Here is a 16418-nt window from a genome sequence, read left to right on the forward strand (position 1 = left end):
GTAGATGGGGAAGAATCTGTTTCATGCCTCTCTCTTACTTCCCGATGGTTTGCGGGTTTGCACTCTTTGGCATTCCTTGGCTTTGACATTCCTTGATTCCCACACTCAGCTCCACACAGTGTTCTCCCAGAGTGTGAGTCTGTCTCTTTACACGGTGTTAGTTTTATAAAGACAGCAGTCATATTGGATTAGGAATCCTTCTACTTCACTATGACTTGATCTTAGTTAATTACCTCTGCCGTTACTCTGTCTCCAAATAAGGGCCCCATTCTGAGGTCTTGGGGCTGAGGGCTTCAATATGCAAATTTAGAGGGGACACAATTCAACCTTTAACAGCTGGGTCTTCAGGTGAGTCTAAAGAACTCTCCGGGGACCGGAGACCACTCAGATATACTCAAAGTAAAGCACCACACACAATCATTGCTACAAAATCCGTTCCACTTCTCCACTCACTTTGCACTTGATCCTGACTGTTTCTGCTGCCAGTTTCATATCATCACCAGTTCACTTGTTCATCACTCTGTTGGGACTTGTGTCATTATAAGGGTGTTGAGAAATACAATGTATATCTGAGCCACCAGCTCTAATTCAGGGTCTGTCTGGAACTCTCTTTTACAGGAAGCCTACCCAGGAAAAATTGTATCCATGGCATATATGTAATAACTGACATACACATATTGCAGAGGCAGTGACTCCATCCTGATGAGCAATAATTACAAGCTGGTTGCTTTTCAAAATGCTCTGAAGAACACAGACAGGGGTTTGGAGGAGAATGTGTGTGAGAGAATGCGTGTGCATGTGTGCGTGCATGCAGTAGCTTAAGATAAACAAAATCACCAGACACCTGCCCAACCTTCCTGCAAGCTTTAAACCTTTGCTGGGCACACAGGGAATTGCCTGCATCTCCTCACTCTGGCTGTGACTGCTTCTTTCTGTCAGTTCCCTGAGTTCTGACCCTTTCCCCTCCAAAGAGATAGCTCTGTTCCAAAAGATAAACACCAGTAGTTACAAGGGACTTGGGGGAAAAGTCATACGAATTTCCCAGTTATTATTTCTCTGGTGTTCTCATATAGAAACCCAGCTGATCTTTGTGGATGAAGTATTTCCAACTCTGGCAGTTACAGCCTGAGAGGTGAGGGCAGTGATGGATCTCCCTAAGGGTAGGGGGTCCAGGCAAGGCTGAGGAATAGAGATTCTAGCGTGTCTGCTCACTTCTTTCCAGGACACCCCATCTGGGAGAAATCCCAGGGACAGAGGAGGCACTGAGCTAGTACCTGCTTGTGCTGAGCTGCCAGGCAGGCTGCTGGCTTGCTGCGAGGTGGTGGGTGAGCTGGGCGCTCAACTCCTCTGTGCCAGATTAGGGAGCTCTGGGCTCAGCGCCCACGCACTGCGCTCCAGCTCTGGGCAGCCCTGGTGGGCTGGGGGAAGACGTGAAGCTCCATTCGTGACTGCAAGTTGACTTTTCTTCACTGTCGTTGCTGGCAGAATACATACACCAATGCGGACAAGCTCCTAGAAGCGGCAGAGCAGCTGGCTCAGACAGGGGAATGTGACCCGGAGGAGATCTACAAGGCAGCTAGACACCTGGAGGTGCGCATCCAGGACTTCGTGCGCAGGGTGGAGCAGCGGAAGCTTCTGCTGGACATGTCTGTCTCCTTCCATACTCACACCAAAGAGGTATGGACAGTTAGCAAGGAGGGGCATTGGGCTGGGCTGCTTTGTTCTGGCAACAGTCAGGCCAATTTCCTAGCTCCCCGAGGTCTGCCTGGTGTCCTGGGTGGTCTGGAAGTTACTAGCCCCCTGAGGTTGATGATATTAACAACTTGCTTCTGATAATCTGCACTGAGGTCTCAACTAATATGGGGCAAAATTTCCTCCTCATCTCTAGTGAGGAGAGGGGTGGGGAGGCAGATGGTTTGGGGAGTCTGTTAGAGCATTCAGTCTGCAACTGGAGAAATTTGGGAATTCCTGGTATAGAAATAGTCACCTTAAGAGGCAATAATAGAGGATCAGAGATTCCTTTTCCCAACCAGTTTCTCTTGGTTGATGTTTCCCATCAGAAATCAGAGTCCTGCAGAACTTAAATCATCTTTGCTACCAGCAGGGAATATACAGAGTTTGCAAATCTGTTCAGTGTTTTTATTTTATTTTTTTTAACAGAGGATTAAATCATCTATATGAAGTCTGCCACAGTGTGCTAATAAAGTGAGAGTGTCCTAACCTTTCTCACTGTGGAGTAAAAGCCAGTGAAGGGAGGGAAACTGGGGTGCCGTCCTTGCAGGAGGCTGGGCTTAAATCTGGCCCCTGAATCATTCACAGAGTGAAGACAGGAGAGAGGAGGATGGATCATGTTACACTGTTGGCAGGATCAAAGAGTCCCTAGAGAACAGGAGAGTTGCAGACCTATGGTTGCTTTTTGGCTCTGATTAACACCAGGCAGTCTAAGTGGCCAGTGAGGAGGCACATTTAACATCTTCTGTAATAACACCCTTGACAGATGAACTCATTAGGTGTATACATGCTTGTATTCCCCCAGGAATTAATTTTAATGAAGTATTAATTAAAGTTGGATTGCTGCTCAGGAAGAAAAATTAACCTTACTTAATTAAGTTGATTTTTGATATTCAAAATGCCTTAAGAAGCCTGGTTGTTCCTCCTTCACAGGCTTTTCTGACACTTTGTGGAAATGAATGCAGATCATTGCAGTATCTATCAGAGTTAAACATGAAAAGATGTTTTCTAAACTGAGATTCCCCAGGCAGATGAAGGGCTGGGGAGCCCTGTGAAGCTGGCTCTGCTGCTTCTCCATGGACCTACAGCCACCCTCTGATGAGTGTCTGTAAAGCAAGGGGAGTGGGGGGGGGGGGGGGTGATTAGCTTTAATCCAAGTCTTCCTGCCTGGTTGTCTGCTTGCTATGGCTTACTTGATTCTTAATAAGGTCTCAGAAATCAAAGACATGTGTATTCTCTTTTAATTATGAGCCTGTGGGTGAGAGAGAGGAGTGTGAATGAACAAGAGCCACGTTCCTTGTGAGGACTGTGGGGCTATAGGCTGCCAAAGGAGGTGTGGACCAGGTTAGTTTCCAGGGAAGTACCGTTCCTGGAAAGTTAACTGAAGCTCCCAGGAAACCTCTCTAGCTGCATCTCCAACCTTCTGGACATGGAATTAGGAGGGTGGGATTCCAGTCCAGATCCTGCTGCTATAAAATCCTGTGTGTTTGTGCTAATCACGGTGTTTCTGGCCTTAAGTTGCCTCATTTATAAAATTGTGCAGTTAGACTCAATGTTCCTAAGGCCCTTTATGGTTCTAATGTGAGTTCAAGATTCTTTTTTTTCTCTTCTTCTTCTTTATTTGATGTCGATAATCATAATTAACAATAGTAATTAAGCCTGATGTGATATATGTGATTTATCTAGCCTAAGATCCGGTCTGTTGCAAGCACTCAGTGTGTATTAGGTAGTGTCTTTTTCTAATTGAATATTTACTACTTGCTAGACACATACAGCATCACATGTAATCCTCATGAGAATCTTACGATACTGACTTTACTAAACATATTTTCAAATGAAGAAGCTAAGGCCCAGAAAAGAACCTGTCTAAGGTTACAGAGCTGCTCAGTACAGCAGGGTCTTGACCTGTCTTCCTAAATTCTGTGCTCATGTTCTTACCTGCTACCATGCATTCTGTCATCCTTTCTCCCTCTCGTATCTCCTCTGCTCGTCTGCCCTTCTTCCTTCTCCTTACTCATCTTTTTACCTTTTCAAACCCCAAGACAGAGTCAGGGTAGTTCTTAGATGAAAAAAGTAAAAGAACAGTCAGGGATGAAGTTATTAACCACTCTTTTCCAAGATAGCTCTCAAACCTTGCTAAGTTTGGTCCTGTTTGAATCTGAGACTTGTTTTCCCACCATCGTTCAGTTCATATTTCATATGAAATAGTACCAAAGGAAGTGGGATGATACTGGGACAGGTGAAGAAAGGGAGAGGGAACTAAAATGGATTTGCCCTACTATGTGCCTAACTATTTCTCTGTCTAGTCAATAACAATGAGAATTGTCATTTTTAATTCTAATTTTATATATCAGAGAAATTAATAATTTGCTCAAGATCTTGTAGTAAGGATGTGGTAAATGTAAGGATTGAACCCAGATCTTTCTGACTGCAAAGCCCCTGCCGTTTCTCATTGGCCTTTCATATAAAGGCCAGGAAACAGACTTGGAAGAGTTTTCTAAACCCAGGAATTTATTTGAGGCTGTCAGCAAGTAGCATAGTCTATTACTTTGGGGCCCCCAAATATGAGAGAAATTAGGAGCAGTCCTGCCTGGATGTAAAGGGATGTATGGTTGTGAGGCTTTTTCTGGTCAAGAGATCTACAACTCTCAGATCATATACATTCTAAGTTTTTCCAGGAGGGAAAGAAAAGTATCATTTTGAGTGGCTATTATGGTGGAGCTCCTCATGGGGGCCATCCTATAGGACTTTTTATCTGCCTGTTTCCTCTCAGTTACCTTCTAGGTCTTCACTTGGCATGGCTGTGTATCTTTGTGGTAATTACTTAGTTTCTATTATTTTGTGATAATTATGATGGTGACTATTACAAATTTGAGTCATACAATTCTTTTTTTTTTCCTTTGTTTTATTTTATTTTATTTTTTTCCATTTATTTTTATTAGTTGGAGGCTAATTACTTTACATCATTACAGTAGTTTTTGTCATACATTGAAATGAATTAGCCATGGATTTACATGTATTCCCCATCCCAGTCCCCCCTCCCACCTCCCTCTCCACCCGATCCCTCTGGGTCTTCCCAGTGCACCAGGCCTGAGCACTTGTCTCATGTAACCAACCTGGGCTGGTGATCTGTTTCACCCTTGATAATATACATGTTTCAATGCTGTTCTCTTGAAACATCCCACCCTCGCCTTCTCCCAGAGTCCACAAGTCTGTTCTATACATCTGAGTCTCTTTTTCTGTTTTGCATATAGGGTTATTGTTACCATCTTTCTAAAGTCCATATATATGTGTTAATATACTGTAATGGTCTTTATCTTTCTGGCTTACTTCGCTCTGTATAATGGGCTCCAGTTTCATCCATCTCATTAGAACTGATTCAAATGAATTCTTTTTAATGGCTGAGTAATATTCCATGGTGTATATGTACCACAGCTTCCTCATCCATTCGTCTGCTGATGGGCATCTGGGTTGCTTCCATGTCCTGGCTATTATAAACAGTGCTGCGATGAACATTGGGGTGCACGTGTCTCTTTCAGATCTGGTTTCCTTGTTGTGTATGCCCAGAAGTGGGATTGCTGGAACCTCTACACTAGATTTTCAATCTTTGTTTTTCAGTAGTATGTGATATAAATTTTGGTCATTTAAGAATCCAATATTCAGTTCCCATTTCTATTCAGGAGTGTGCTGAGTCGTACAATTCTAATACCTACTTTTTCCTAGTAGAAAACTCCCTCCCAAATTTACCCTTAGATCATCTCTAAAATAGGTTGTAAAGAACTTGAGGACTCAACTCAGGCATCATTTTTCCTTGAAATTCTTCCCTGGGGCTTCCAGCTTCCTACCCAGACAGGATAGGAACACTGTATGTGTACCTCATCAACGATGCTGGGATCTCACTGAGATGACTGACTCTTCCTCATTAAATTGGGGGTGCTCATATGTAGAGTACACATGTGGGCTTAGATGTGTAAACATAGATTCTAATATTTCTACTGCTGCGTCTGATACTTAGTGATGCTGAATAAATATTAAACAGGCTTACTTGACAATGAGAAGCTAGTCACTTCTCCTAAAAAGAAGAAAATAGAGAAAATAAAAAGGTGGGGGAAAGCCCATTCGATTGCATCATTCATGGGCTCCAGTTCTTTGACTTGAACTCTACGGACAGTGTAAACAAAGAAAGGCAGCTGGGGAATCCGAGCTGCCTGTGGGAGCTCTCCTCTGCAGCCTGTGTAGCAGGCAGAGATGGATTACTAGGCAGTCAGAGTGAGGATCCTTGAATGGGCTAATGAAGGAACACCTGTGGTTTGCTCTTTCCCTATTCTGTTTAATGCCTCTCAAGACATACGACCTCTCAGACCTTGCTAAGTGTGGATCCTTTCTGATCCTGGTCAGTTAACTCTTGACTCCATCCTCTTTACTCTGTAGGCAAAGCTCTGATTTTTTACTCAAGGCAAGGTTAGTAGCCAAGTTTACTAGTCCACAAGTCTGTGAGGGAATTTTGAGTTGCTATGGATCTTTTCTCTCTTACAGTAAATAGAGTGAATGGAAGAATAATTTTCTACTCAGCTGTACCAAAGATGTACTTTAATTAGGATCAGAGGGGAAACAGAAGGAAGATATGAAGAAGATGTCCCCCAGGCTCGTTTCTTCTGCAGATTCAAGGGTCTGCTTGATTCTGTTTGCCAGCTTTGTGAATTCTTGGTGACTAAAGGCGTCTGGAGGGTTAAAGACTTCTAAGTATTTAATTGCAGTGTTATTAATAACCTTGAATAATTAGAAACCATCTAAATATTCCATGTTAAGTGATTCACTAAATCATAATGAATCTATAGAGTGAAATATTATACAGTTATAAATCACATTGTCAAAGATCATTAATGGCATTAGAAAGAGCTTGTGGTATAATATATAAAAAGCTGTATATCCATCATGACCACAATTTTGATCACATACTTAGAATGAAGACTAGAAGGAAGTATACAAAGAAGTTAAGAATGTTATGAATGATTTAATTTTCCTTTGAATATTTTATCTGTTTTATAAGTTTTCTTTAATATTTTCAATTGAGAGTGAGGAACAATCCCAACAAATGTTATTTTATGAAAACAAAACTTTCCGTCTCTACTTTGAGAGAAGAGCTACATAATAAAGAGAGGTGACAAACATGTGCTTGGAACTTTCTTATGCATCCAGAACCTCAGCTATTAATATAAATTGTGCTGAACTTTCAAATATCTTCCTTTTGCCTGAGGACAAGAGGCCAGCTGGCTGTTTGCTGGTCTGGAAAGCTCAGGGAGAATGTAGGGAGAAGTATTTACTCAAGTCCTCATTTTCTTTGTCCAGGAGAAAAAAGTCATTTAAAAAAAAGGCATTTGTGGCAAGTGTCATCTGCTCCACAGAGATTGTCCAGGCAGAATTCTCTCTCTTTGCTGTGTTTCCATGGAAATGCTGCAATTGCTGGGTTTTCAAAATAACTGTATTTAGATATTTTTGTAGTCATAATATGAGAGTCAAATCAACTAAGGAATGTGGCCAAGATAATCAACCTCAGCTCTTTGTTAGATGTTTCATTAAATGCCATTTCCAATTGTTTATAACTCTGTGAAATCATTCTTTCATGCTATTTCCTGCTCAAATGGGTATGTACACCACAAATGCCATAGACACACATACACACATATTCCTTTATCTGCCCACTATAGAACCAAAACTAAATCAGTTTTCAAAGGGGATTATTGGCCTTAAGAACAAAACAACTTCTTCTACGTCAGTTGTTAGGCTGGTATGGTATTTATTTAAGAGATAAAAACTGGCAGTCAATGCCAAAGGAAAATGATGCCTTCAAAATGAGGGAGGGGTGATTCATCCCATGGAATTGGTGTTCCTTTGTCATCTCTAGGAGTCAATCAGTTGTATCAGCACAGTGGCTACCGGAACTGTGCAAATGGTGTAGCCAATCAACAGGAGAAAGCAACAGAGTAAAATTACCTCTTTCCTTAAGCTCTCATCCATAAGCTTCGTTATTTCTACAAACCTCCTAGTTTCTTCCTTCCTTATCCCTCCCTTCCTGCCCTTTTCAGTTTCCCTTTTCTCAGGCTGCCCCTCTATGTAAGCAGAATGGGGTCCATGCGCTGGCCCTTCCTGAACTCACTGGTTTCAGTCTTAGAGCAAACTTTATGTAGCTCATTGAAAGGCTGCCTTAACTCCCCTTCTACCAAAGTTCAGAGAGTTTCAAATCAGTTCATTCTTTTAGATGTAGGTATTTTGGGCCATAATTACATGTGTTCTCTGAGAGAACACATAAAGAGACCTAAGTGTACGTATCTTGTGCATGCATATTCAGTTGTGTCTGACTCTTTGCAAACCCATGAATGGTAGCCCACCAGGCTCCCACCTGGGAAGCAGGGCCCAAATAATTATTGCCAAACAGAGAGCAGAACCCTGAAAGAATGGTCCTCGCACAGGTGTGTTTGATCAAGAACAGAAGGTCTGGAAATGGCTGAAACAGGAGATTTTTTTCTCGGGAGCAGGTGGGTTGATGGCAGAGGCACAGTACTAATTAATGTTTTAGACAGTAGATAACCAGAGGGTTAAGAGGATTGTCCTAGGGGAGAGAAATGGAAATGGAGGACAGCAGGAAGAAGCATGTGGTAGCTGCTCCTAAGCTGCCTCACTCACTCCATGATTTCTCCTCATTCTGGCAATGGTTTGTGATAACTTGAACTGCAAGATCATTCTGACTCAGTCTCATTGGCTCCCTGATAATGAATAAATTAATAATAGAAGTGACTCTCTGATTTGGATTCTTTTCAAAGTAATCTAGGCATGCTCTTCAAGAATAAGTCAGATGGACACATAGACAGAGGGAGACCTACAGGAAATTCAGATAGTAGGAAACTTACAGCCTAAGGAACGGAATATGGGTCCTTACTCACAGGTTAGTCGCACTGATGTTTCTGCCTCAGAGGTGCTTATTCAGAACTATGAGCCTGCAATTTAAGCTTGCTGAAACCAGGGGGCGACTGTGCATGATTTCCTGTGGTTCTCTACTCAAGCCTTCCAGATACTAAATAGTATCTTAACTTGGTAGTACAATTATCTTCAAAGTGTTGCTAAACTCTCTAGATTTTGGGTGTCTTGGTGTCAAAGATGTGACTGCAGTTTTTTTCAATTTAGGAAGGCATTTTTATTACAACTCTCTTCTTTACCTCGGCTTCTAGAGAACCCACCTGCACACACACACTCATGCACATGTACTTTAAGTATGAAGTACTTGAAGTAGTTTTCCCATGATCATAGAGCTAGGACAAGGGCAAGATTGAGAATTATCCCCAGTATATACCAATTCCATTAAAGAACTTCGTTCCATCTGGGTTTTGTTTTGGTTTTGTTTTTACAGAAGGAAAAATGAAGAAATGTTTTCACTAACCCTTTGTCTCTGGTGCTTCCCTATCTCTGAGTCAAATTCCATAGCAATTTTACTTGACATTTTATCCCCTTGAAGGTAGACTGGCCCTTTCCTTTCCTTATCAGGCTGCTGACCACTGGGCTGAGTGGCATCTATGTTTTTTGTTTGTTTGTTTAATTTAAATTATTTATTTATTTTACTTTACAACATTGTATTGGTTTTGCCATACATTGTCTTGAATCTGCCATGGGTATACATGTGTTCCCCATCCTGAACCCCCCTCCCACCTCCCTCCCCATCCCATCCCTCTGGGTCATCCCAGTGCACCAGCCCCAAGCGCCCTGTATGATGCATCAAACCTGGACTGGCAATTTGTTTCACCTATGATAATTTACATGTTTCAATGCCATTCTCCCATATCATCCCACCCTCGCCCTCTCCCACAGAGTCCAAAAGACTATTCAATACATCTGTGTCTCTCTTGCTGTCTCACATACAGGGTTATCGTTACCATCTTTCTAAATTCCACATATATATGTGTTAGTATACTGTATTGGTGTTTTTCTTTCTGGCTTACTTCACTCTGTATAGGCTCCAATTTCATCCATCTCATTAGAACTGATTCAAATGAATTCTTTTTAATGGCTGAGTAATATTCCATGGTGTATATGTACCACAGCTTTCTTATCCATTTGTCTGCTGATGGACATCTAGGTTGCTTCCATGCCCTGGCTATTATAAACAGTGCTGCGATGAACATTGGGGTTCTCGTGTCTCTTTCAGTTCTGGTTTCCTCAGTGTGTATGCCCAGCAGCGGGATTGCTGGGTCATATGGCAGATCTATTTCCAGCTTTATAAGGAATCTCCACACTGTTTTCCATAGCGGCTGTACTAATTTGCATTCCCACCAACAGTGTAAGAGGGTTTCCTTTTCTCCACACCCTCTCCAGCGTTTATTGCTTGTAGACTTTTGGATAGCAGCCATTCTGACTGGTGTGTAGTGGAACCTCATTGTGGTTTTGATTTGCATTTCTCTGATAATGAGTGATGTTGAGCATCTTTTCATGTTTGTTAGCCATCTGTATGTCTTCTTTGGAGAAATGTCTGTTTAGTTCTTTGGCTCACATTTTGATTGGGTCTCTTATTTTTCAGGAATTGAGTTGCAGGAGTTGCTTATATATTTTTGAGATTAATTCTTTGTCTGTTGCTTCATTTGCTATTATTTTCTCACATTCTGAAGGTTGTCTTTTCACTTTGCTTATAGTTTCCTGTATTGTTGAGTGGCATCTATGTTGTACATCATTGACTTCTTAGTTGATTTCCCTTAGTGGTAGGTTTTAATCTACCATAGACAAGATTTTCTTTACAATAAAGTAGAATATATGACCTGATAATGTGAAAAATCAACTTCAACTCATTAATCAGAGAATATACAGGAGTAGGACACATTTTTATTAAAATGATATTGACTCCTGAGGTCAGTGCATTTCCTCAGACATACCTCATCTTTCTCTAGTCTTTTTGTTGTTACACTGACATCTCGTCTTTGGCAAGTTTGATCTTTGGTCCCTACAATTTAGCTACATGGCTACCAGGTGGAGGGAGTGTCATGAGTCATGGTGGATTTCCTCAGAAAGGAATAATGCTGACTTTCTTCCCTAGACCTACACCAGAAGTGTTTACGTTTTTTACTGAAAAGGAGAAAAAAATGAAACTCCAAGCTATGAAGCCATTAAAATAGCTTAAGGATGGTACTGAGAACAAAATTATCTTGAATAAAATAAATTCCTTAAGATATCTATAAGCTTCTGTCCTCTCTCATTCTTGTAATAGGAATACCAGCCTCATCCTGAGCAGTCTTCCGTCCAGTGCCTTTTCTACCTGGACACACTAAGTTTGTTTTTTTTAAGTGACCTGTTTCCTAGCCACAATTTTAATCTCTCTCTCTCTCTTCACATAATCTTGTCTTTTCTTGCTTTTTTAAAAAGGAAATTTCTGGACTTTTCAATTTCTAGGTTTTCCTTTGGTATCCCAGGACAAAGTTGCAAAAAACAGAAAAGAGGGGCCCAACTCATGTTAGCATATTGAAAGATCAAATCCAGTATCGATCTTTTACCAATTAAAAATGGAGTACTTCAAACTTTTCCTCTGTCTTCTAGTGGGAACTGGAGGTGACTTGCATAAAAATATCTTTAAAATATAATAATATCTAAAAATAAATTAAAAAAATAAAAATTTAGTAATATCTAGCACTTACTATATACCAGGCACTGTTTCTAAGTGATATGCATATCATATGTATATATTTATATATAAAATGTATATAAATGTAGAGTGTGTGTATGTATATATACATATATATCTCATTTATTTGTATGTGTATACATAAAGACATAACACACACACATATACACACACACATATCAATTTATTGATAATCTTTAAAACTCTGTAGGGATAACAACTATTACTATTCTCATTTCACTGTCAAGGAAAATTGAGGTGTAAAGAGGGTACATTACTTGCCCAAGGTTATAGAGGTAATATGTGGTAGAACTGGGTGTGTTTTCTTTCTTGCCTTTCTTTTTTTTTCTTTCGCTCTGTCTCTCCCTCCCTCCCTTTCTTTCTTTCTTCCTTCATTATTTAATTTTTTAATTAATGTATTGTTGATTTAGAAGTTCTTAACTGCTATGCTTTATTGCCTCTCTATATAGCAATTTTTCAGAGATTCCATTATCTCATACCCAAGGACTTCAGCACAGTTGGAAAATGGTTTTGCTCAAGGAAAAATAGCAGCCAGAAAGTCTGAAGTAACTTTAAGTTGTAGTGACCAATATCCTGAACTTTCCGATTTCATACTGATTTGAAATAGATACATTCATACCTATAGGATAATGTACCTGAGCTTAAATAGTCGGAAAACTTGTGTTTTATAACAGAAAGCTTATTTGTAAAAAAAAAAAATAGTAAATTGAACTAAACCAGACACAAGCTGCTAAATGACAGAATCACTGACTAATAATTTGCAATAGGCTTATTAATAATGCTATCTGTTTATTTAAAGCATTGATAATAAGTAAATAATTGATTTTTCATAATATTTGAAGTGAGCAGGTCAAACCTTTTTCTTCCCATTTTGTAGATTAGGAAACTGAGGCTCAGAGAAGTTCTTACCTGTCCAAAAAGAACACTCCCCTTTTATTTGTTACCTCCAGGGCTTCTTAATCTTATGAACTCAACCTCTTCTGTCATACTTAAGGCCTTTCCTCTCTTAAGGACAAGAATAACTTGTCAAAAGTCTGAAGATTATTTTTGTCTCTCTTTATTGTCTCTTTTCTAACCACTTGTTACAAAGGCCACACCATGGTTTACCATACTGAGAACCAGCAAGATGAAATAATATTCTTAAGATGGATATTTATCCATGTTTTTAACATGGAAAACTTACAGAATGTTAGAACTGTAAGTTAACTATTTTATTTTATGCTTTCCTCAGCCTATGTTATACATGAAGTCTGACAAGCAAAGGTGATATACTCAAAGACACCACAGGTTATGGGAAGAACAGCAGTCACAATCTGCATCTTCTGGCTCCTTCTATCAATTTTTTCTCTCTACTGGCTTTTCTCCTGGTAGAGTCATGAGCTTATCTTTTCTGCTAACCAGGGGAAGGATCCTTGTTTCTAAGCAAACATCAGACATGTCTTTCCCTCCACCATTCATGAAAATGCTCAATGAGAGCACTTAAAAGTGGAGCACTCTGGAAGTCCACCTGTTTTCAGTATGAGGAAGAGCTATCAATAAATGAATTTTTAGTATTTCAATTCAACTCCTCATCATTTCCAGTACTTATTCCATTCAAAACACTACACTTAGCTCTTTTAAAGTTGTCTGACCAGTAATATCATCCTGACTGCATTTCAACATCTTGAATATCATGAGGGAAATGCCTTAGATTGAAATTAAGATAAGCTATGCCTCTTTAGCAGTCAACTTTCTAACCAACAAAGCAGTCCTTAGAAGAAAAAATAGTCTAGCCTAGCACATGTTTTCTTAATTAATCTTCACTTGGTTCTTAGTGAACATCCCATTCTTTCTTGTATATTTGTAAAATCATGATACATTTCTGGGAATCAGCCTCTAGCTATCTGCGGGAAGTATGCAGAGTCCTCCTTTATGAAAGATGAAATAGAATTTGTCCATCATCAGTTTCCTGTTCTTCCCACTCTCTCAAAAATGAGTGCGCTTCCTGCTCTAAGACCAGTTTTCCAGAACCACTAGAAAGTAAGGCAGAGGGTAATTCCTGTCCTTAGGGAATGCCTGTACTAGTGGAGTAAACTTAGCTGAGATGGATAGTGAATATAAATACAGAGATGCAAACTGACCCATAGAGTGCTGATTAGAAGGACAGTCTGATATTGAACTGAGTAGTTAAGGGTAGGTTGGATGACCTGAGTTCCACACTCTTGCCCTTAACCCCAGCCCTCCACTCCATGTGCCCTGAGTAGACTCTGCTCTCTCTATCCCCCACAGCTATGGACATGGATGGAAGACCTTCAGAAGGAGATGCTGGAGGATGTCTGTGCAGACTCTGTGGATGCGGTCCAGGAACTGATCAAGCAGTTCCAGCAGCAGCAGACCGCCACTCTGGATGCCACACTTAATGTCATCAAGGAAGGCGAAGACCTTATCCAGCAACTCAGGTCAGCGCCTCCCTCCCTGGGGGAGCCCAGCGAGGCCAGGTCAGCATGGGCGGTGCTTTCCAGTGGGAAATGCCTTGGACTAGACACGAGATAAGTCATCATGTCCTGGTCTTGGCTCAGCTGCAGCCAGCTTTGTGGTCTTGTGTGAACTTCAGTTTCTCCATCTGTCAGATATAAAAATGCCTGCACCATACCCAACTTGAATTTAGAATGAATTAGTCAGTGGAAAAGCTCTTATGTTTCACAGAATTATGTATCATTGAAGATGTTATTCAGTGATCTATAAGTAATATAAATACAATAAAAATTTAGCAATTTTCAATAGAAAATAAACAGCATCTTCATAAAGAATGATGGCATATTTGATCATGTGAAGAAATAGCCATTATGGAACATAGTGTTATTTGGCATCTGGTCGTGGGCTAATTCTGAATTCCAGTGCTCCAGTCAGTAATATGTGACCCCAAATGATTGCCTTTGGCCTCATGCAAACGTAGAGAGTGTGTGATATGTCCTACTGTGCTTTCCACTTACCCACATATGACTTTTCTACCATTCCTTGGTACCCAGAAAATAAAACTCCTTCTCTATTGCCCTAAACAAATATAGCTAAGAATGAATCTTAGAAAATCCTGTCTGACACCTTATATTCATTTATAATAATCCACCCCATTGCCTCCTTTCCATTTGCATCAATATCTCATTTCCTGTCGCTGTCAAGGGCATCAGCTCCTCAGATAAAGTGTCACGAGGCCTTGAGCAAGCCCTCAGCAACGGGCCGTGTGCCCAGGTGATATGTAAATAGGATTTGATGGCACTAATGATGTCTGCCTGCGGGGACTTGTTCCTATCCCCAGATCACTGAGTGCTGGGACCTTTGCCAGGTCCAGATAGTAATAATATCATCAACAAGACCAGGACAATCCTGAGGCCAGAGGGAATTTCTTCAGTTGGAGAGGCTTCCTCCCGCCCCCCACCCCCACCCCCAAACCAGCTGTCTGATTAGATAAACAATAAGAACTTACATAGCCCTGGCATGTTTTTCTGTTGGATTGATCATTTCTATTCCAAACATTCACACACCATGTTCTGAGTCCTCCTATTGCATACTAACAAGACAGCCTCTTTCCTTTCTTCCCCTGGTTCATCTTCATGAATGTATAATACATGACAGTTTTGTCTGCCTACCTAGAAAACTCCACTGTTGTTTGCTTCTGAGGAAAATTCCAAGTAATGAGCAATCACTTAACCTCTCTAGGTCTCAGCTGTTTCATCTGTGTGGTTTAAGGGGTTCACTCTAGGAGCTTGTCAACTCTGGAATTATGTAGTGGCTTTTGTGTTTTCTCTCCAAACGCTTTCCACGAGCTTGGCTGGCCTCTCTGTGGGGCTGAGTCTGTGGCAGATACCCTGCCCACCTTGCACCATGCCTGAGGGCTGAAGGCTACTCAGTGTTGGTGGAGGCAATGAGATGGCTGATGCCTGTCCTACAAGTTTAAGTTCTATGGATTTCGGAGAGGACCACAGGCGTGTGTCAAGAACCACTGGTGACTGTTCCTTCCTCCACTAGTCTGACACTCGCCTAGGCTCCCTAGTAGACATTGGCAGGATGCCGCACACACATCAGTACACACGTCTTCCCTAGTCCTCATGACTCTTCACGCTGAAGCACCTAAGATGCTTTCACATTGTCTCTTTGATTCTAGTGTATATGACAGTCACAGAGGTGCTATACAAAGGGGCCAGAAATCATCCTTTTCCTTCTGGAAGCTGAGTGATAGAGAAAGACTGAGGGGAGCCATCAGAAATAGTAGTCACATCCTCCCAATAGTACTGTTCTCAGCAAATGCACAATGTATAGTGTTCAGTACTCTTCCTGAGTTCTTTCCATGGTTGGGGGAAGCTGTGCATGGTGGGCTTTCATGCCCAAATAGGCCAAGGTGAGAAGAGAGGGACTATAAGTTCTGTAGGTGACAGAAGGGGAGGCTCTTGGCCTTGTGCTCCCTCCAGTAACAGTGCGAGCTCAGATACTATTGCTTCTGAGACAGACAAAAGGACCCGGTCTTCAGAAAAGCTGCTGATGAGAGCATTCAAAACTGAGGACTTTACCCTCTGACTTCTTAGATTGTGTCAGAAACCAAGATATCATGAGATAATGAATGTGCCTGTTTCTTTCAAGTGTAGGGGCTCTAGCTTACTCACTCAAGGCCCTATAGAATCTAAACTTATTAAATTCCAGTTTTTCTATTGTAATGGTCTCTTTAGAGGTGTTACCACCTCATTTGTCTCAGCAGATCAATGTTTATCTTTCTATTCCCTCTGTGTCATCTCCCCTTCCTGCCTTTGTAGGGACCTTCTCTGCTCGGAAAACCCACCCTTCCCATCTTCTTGGCTCATCCTTTTCTTCTAATGCTCAAATCAGGGCTTATCCTCTATGAAGCCTTTGTTGGTTGTTCAGCCTCTTGTGCCCTAGATTCTACTTTCCCCAACTGGACCTGTGCCCCAGTCAGAACCTGACATATCTTTCAGAATTAACAGTCATTCATACACATTCCTGGTCACAGAGTACGGTC

General features: G+C 41.1%; 1 protein-coding gene across 21 annotated transcripts in view; it reads left to right on the forward strand.

The window, feature by feature from the left end:
• Positions 1–16418, forward strand: part of KALRN (kalirin RhoGEF kinase) — a 668360-nt gene that overhangs the window by 347482 nt on the left and 304460 nt on the right. For 17 of the 21 annotated variants that reach the window (XM_070466100.1, XM_070466108.1, XM_070466101.1 and 14 more), the window contains exons 11-12: positions 1486–1677; positions 13679–13887. In XM_070466100.1, the coding sequence (XP_070322201.1) occupies positions 1486–1677; positions 13679–13887 (401 nt within the window). The remainder of the gene's footprint in view (positions 1–1485; positions 1678–13678; positions 13888–16418) is intronic. The other 4 variants (XM_070466106.1, XM_070466107.1, XM_070466118.1 and 1 more) reach the window with 1 other exon arrangement.

The sequence above is a fragment of the Odocoileus virginianus genome, chromosome 4 (assembly GCF_023699985.2).
Source record: "Odocoileus virginianus isolate 20LAN1187 ecotype Illinois chromosome 4, Ovbor_1.2, whole genome shotgun sequence".
Classification (NCBI taxonomy): domain Eukaryota; kingdom Metazoa; phylum Chordata; class Mammalia; order Artiodactyla; family Cervidae; genus Odocoileus; species Odocoileus virginianus.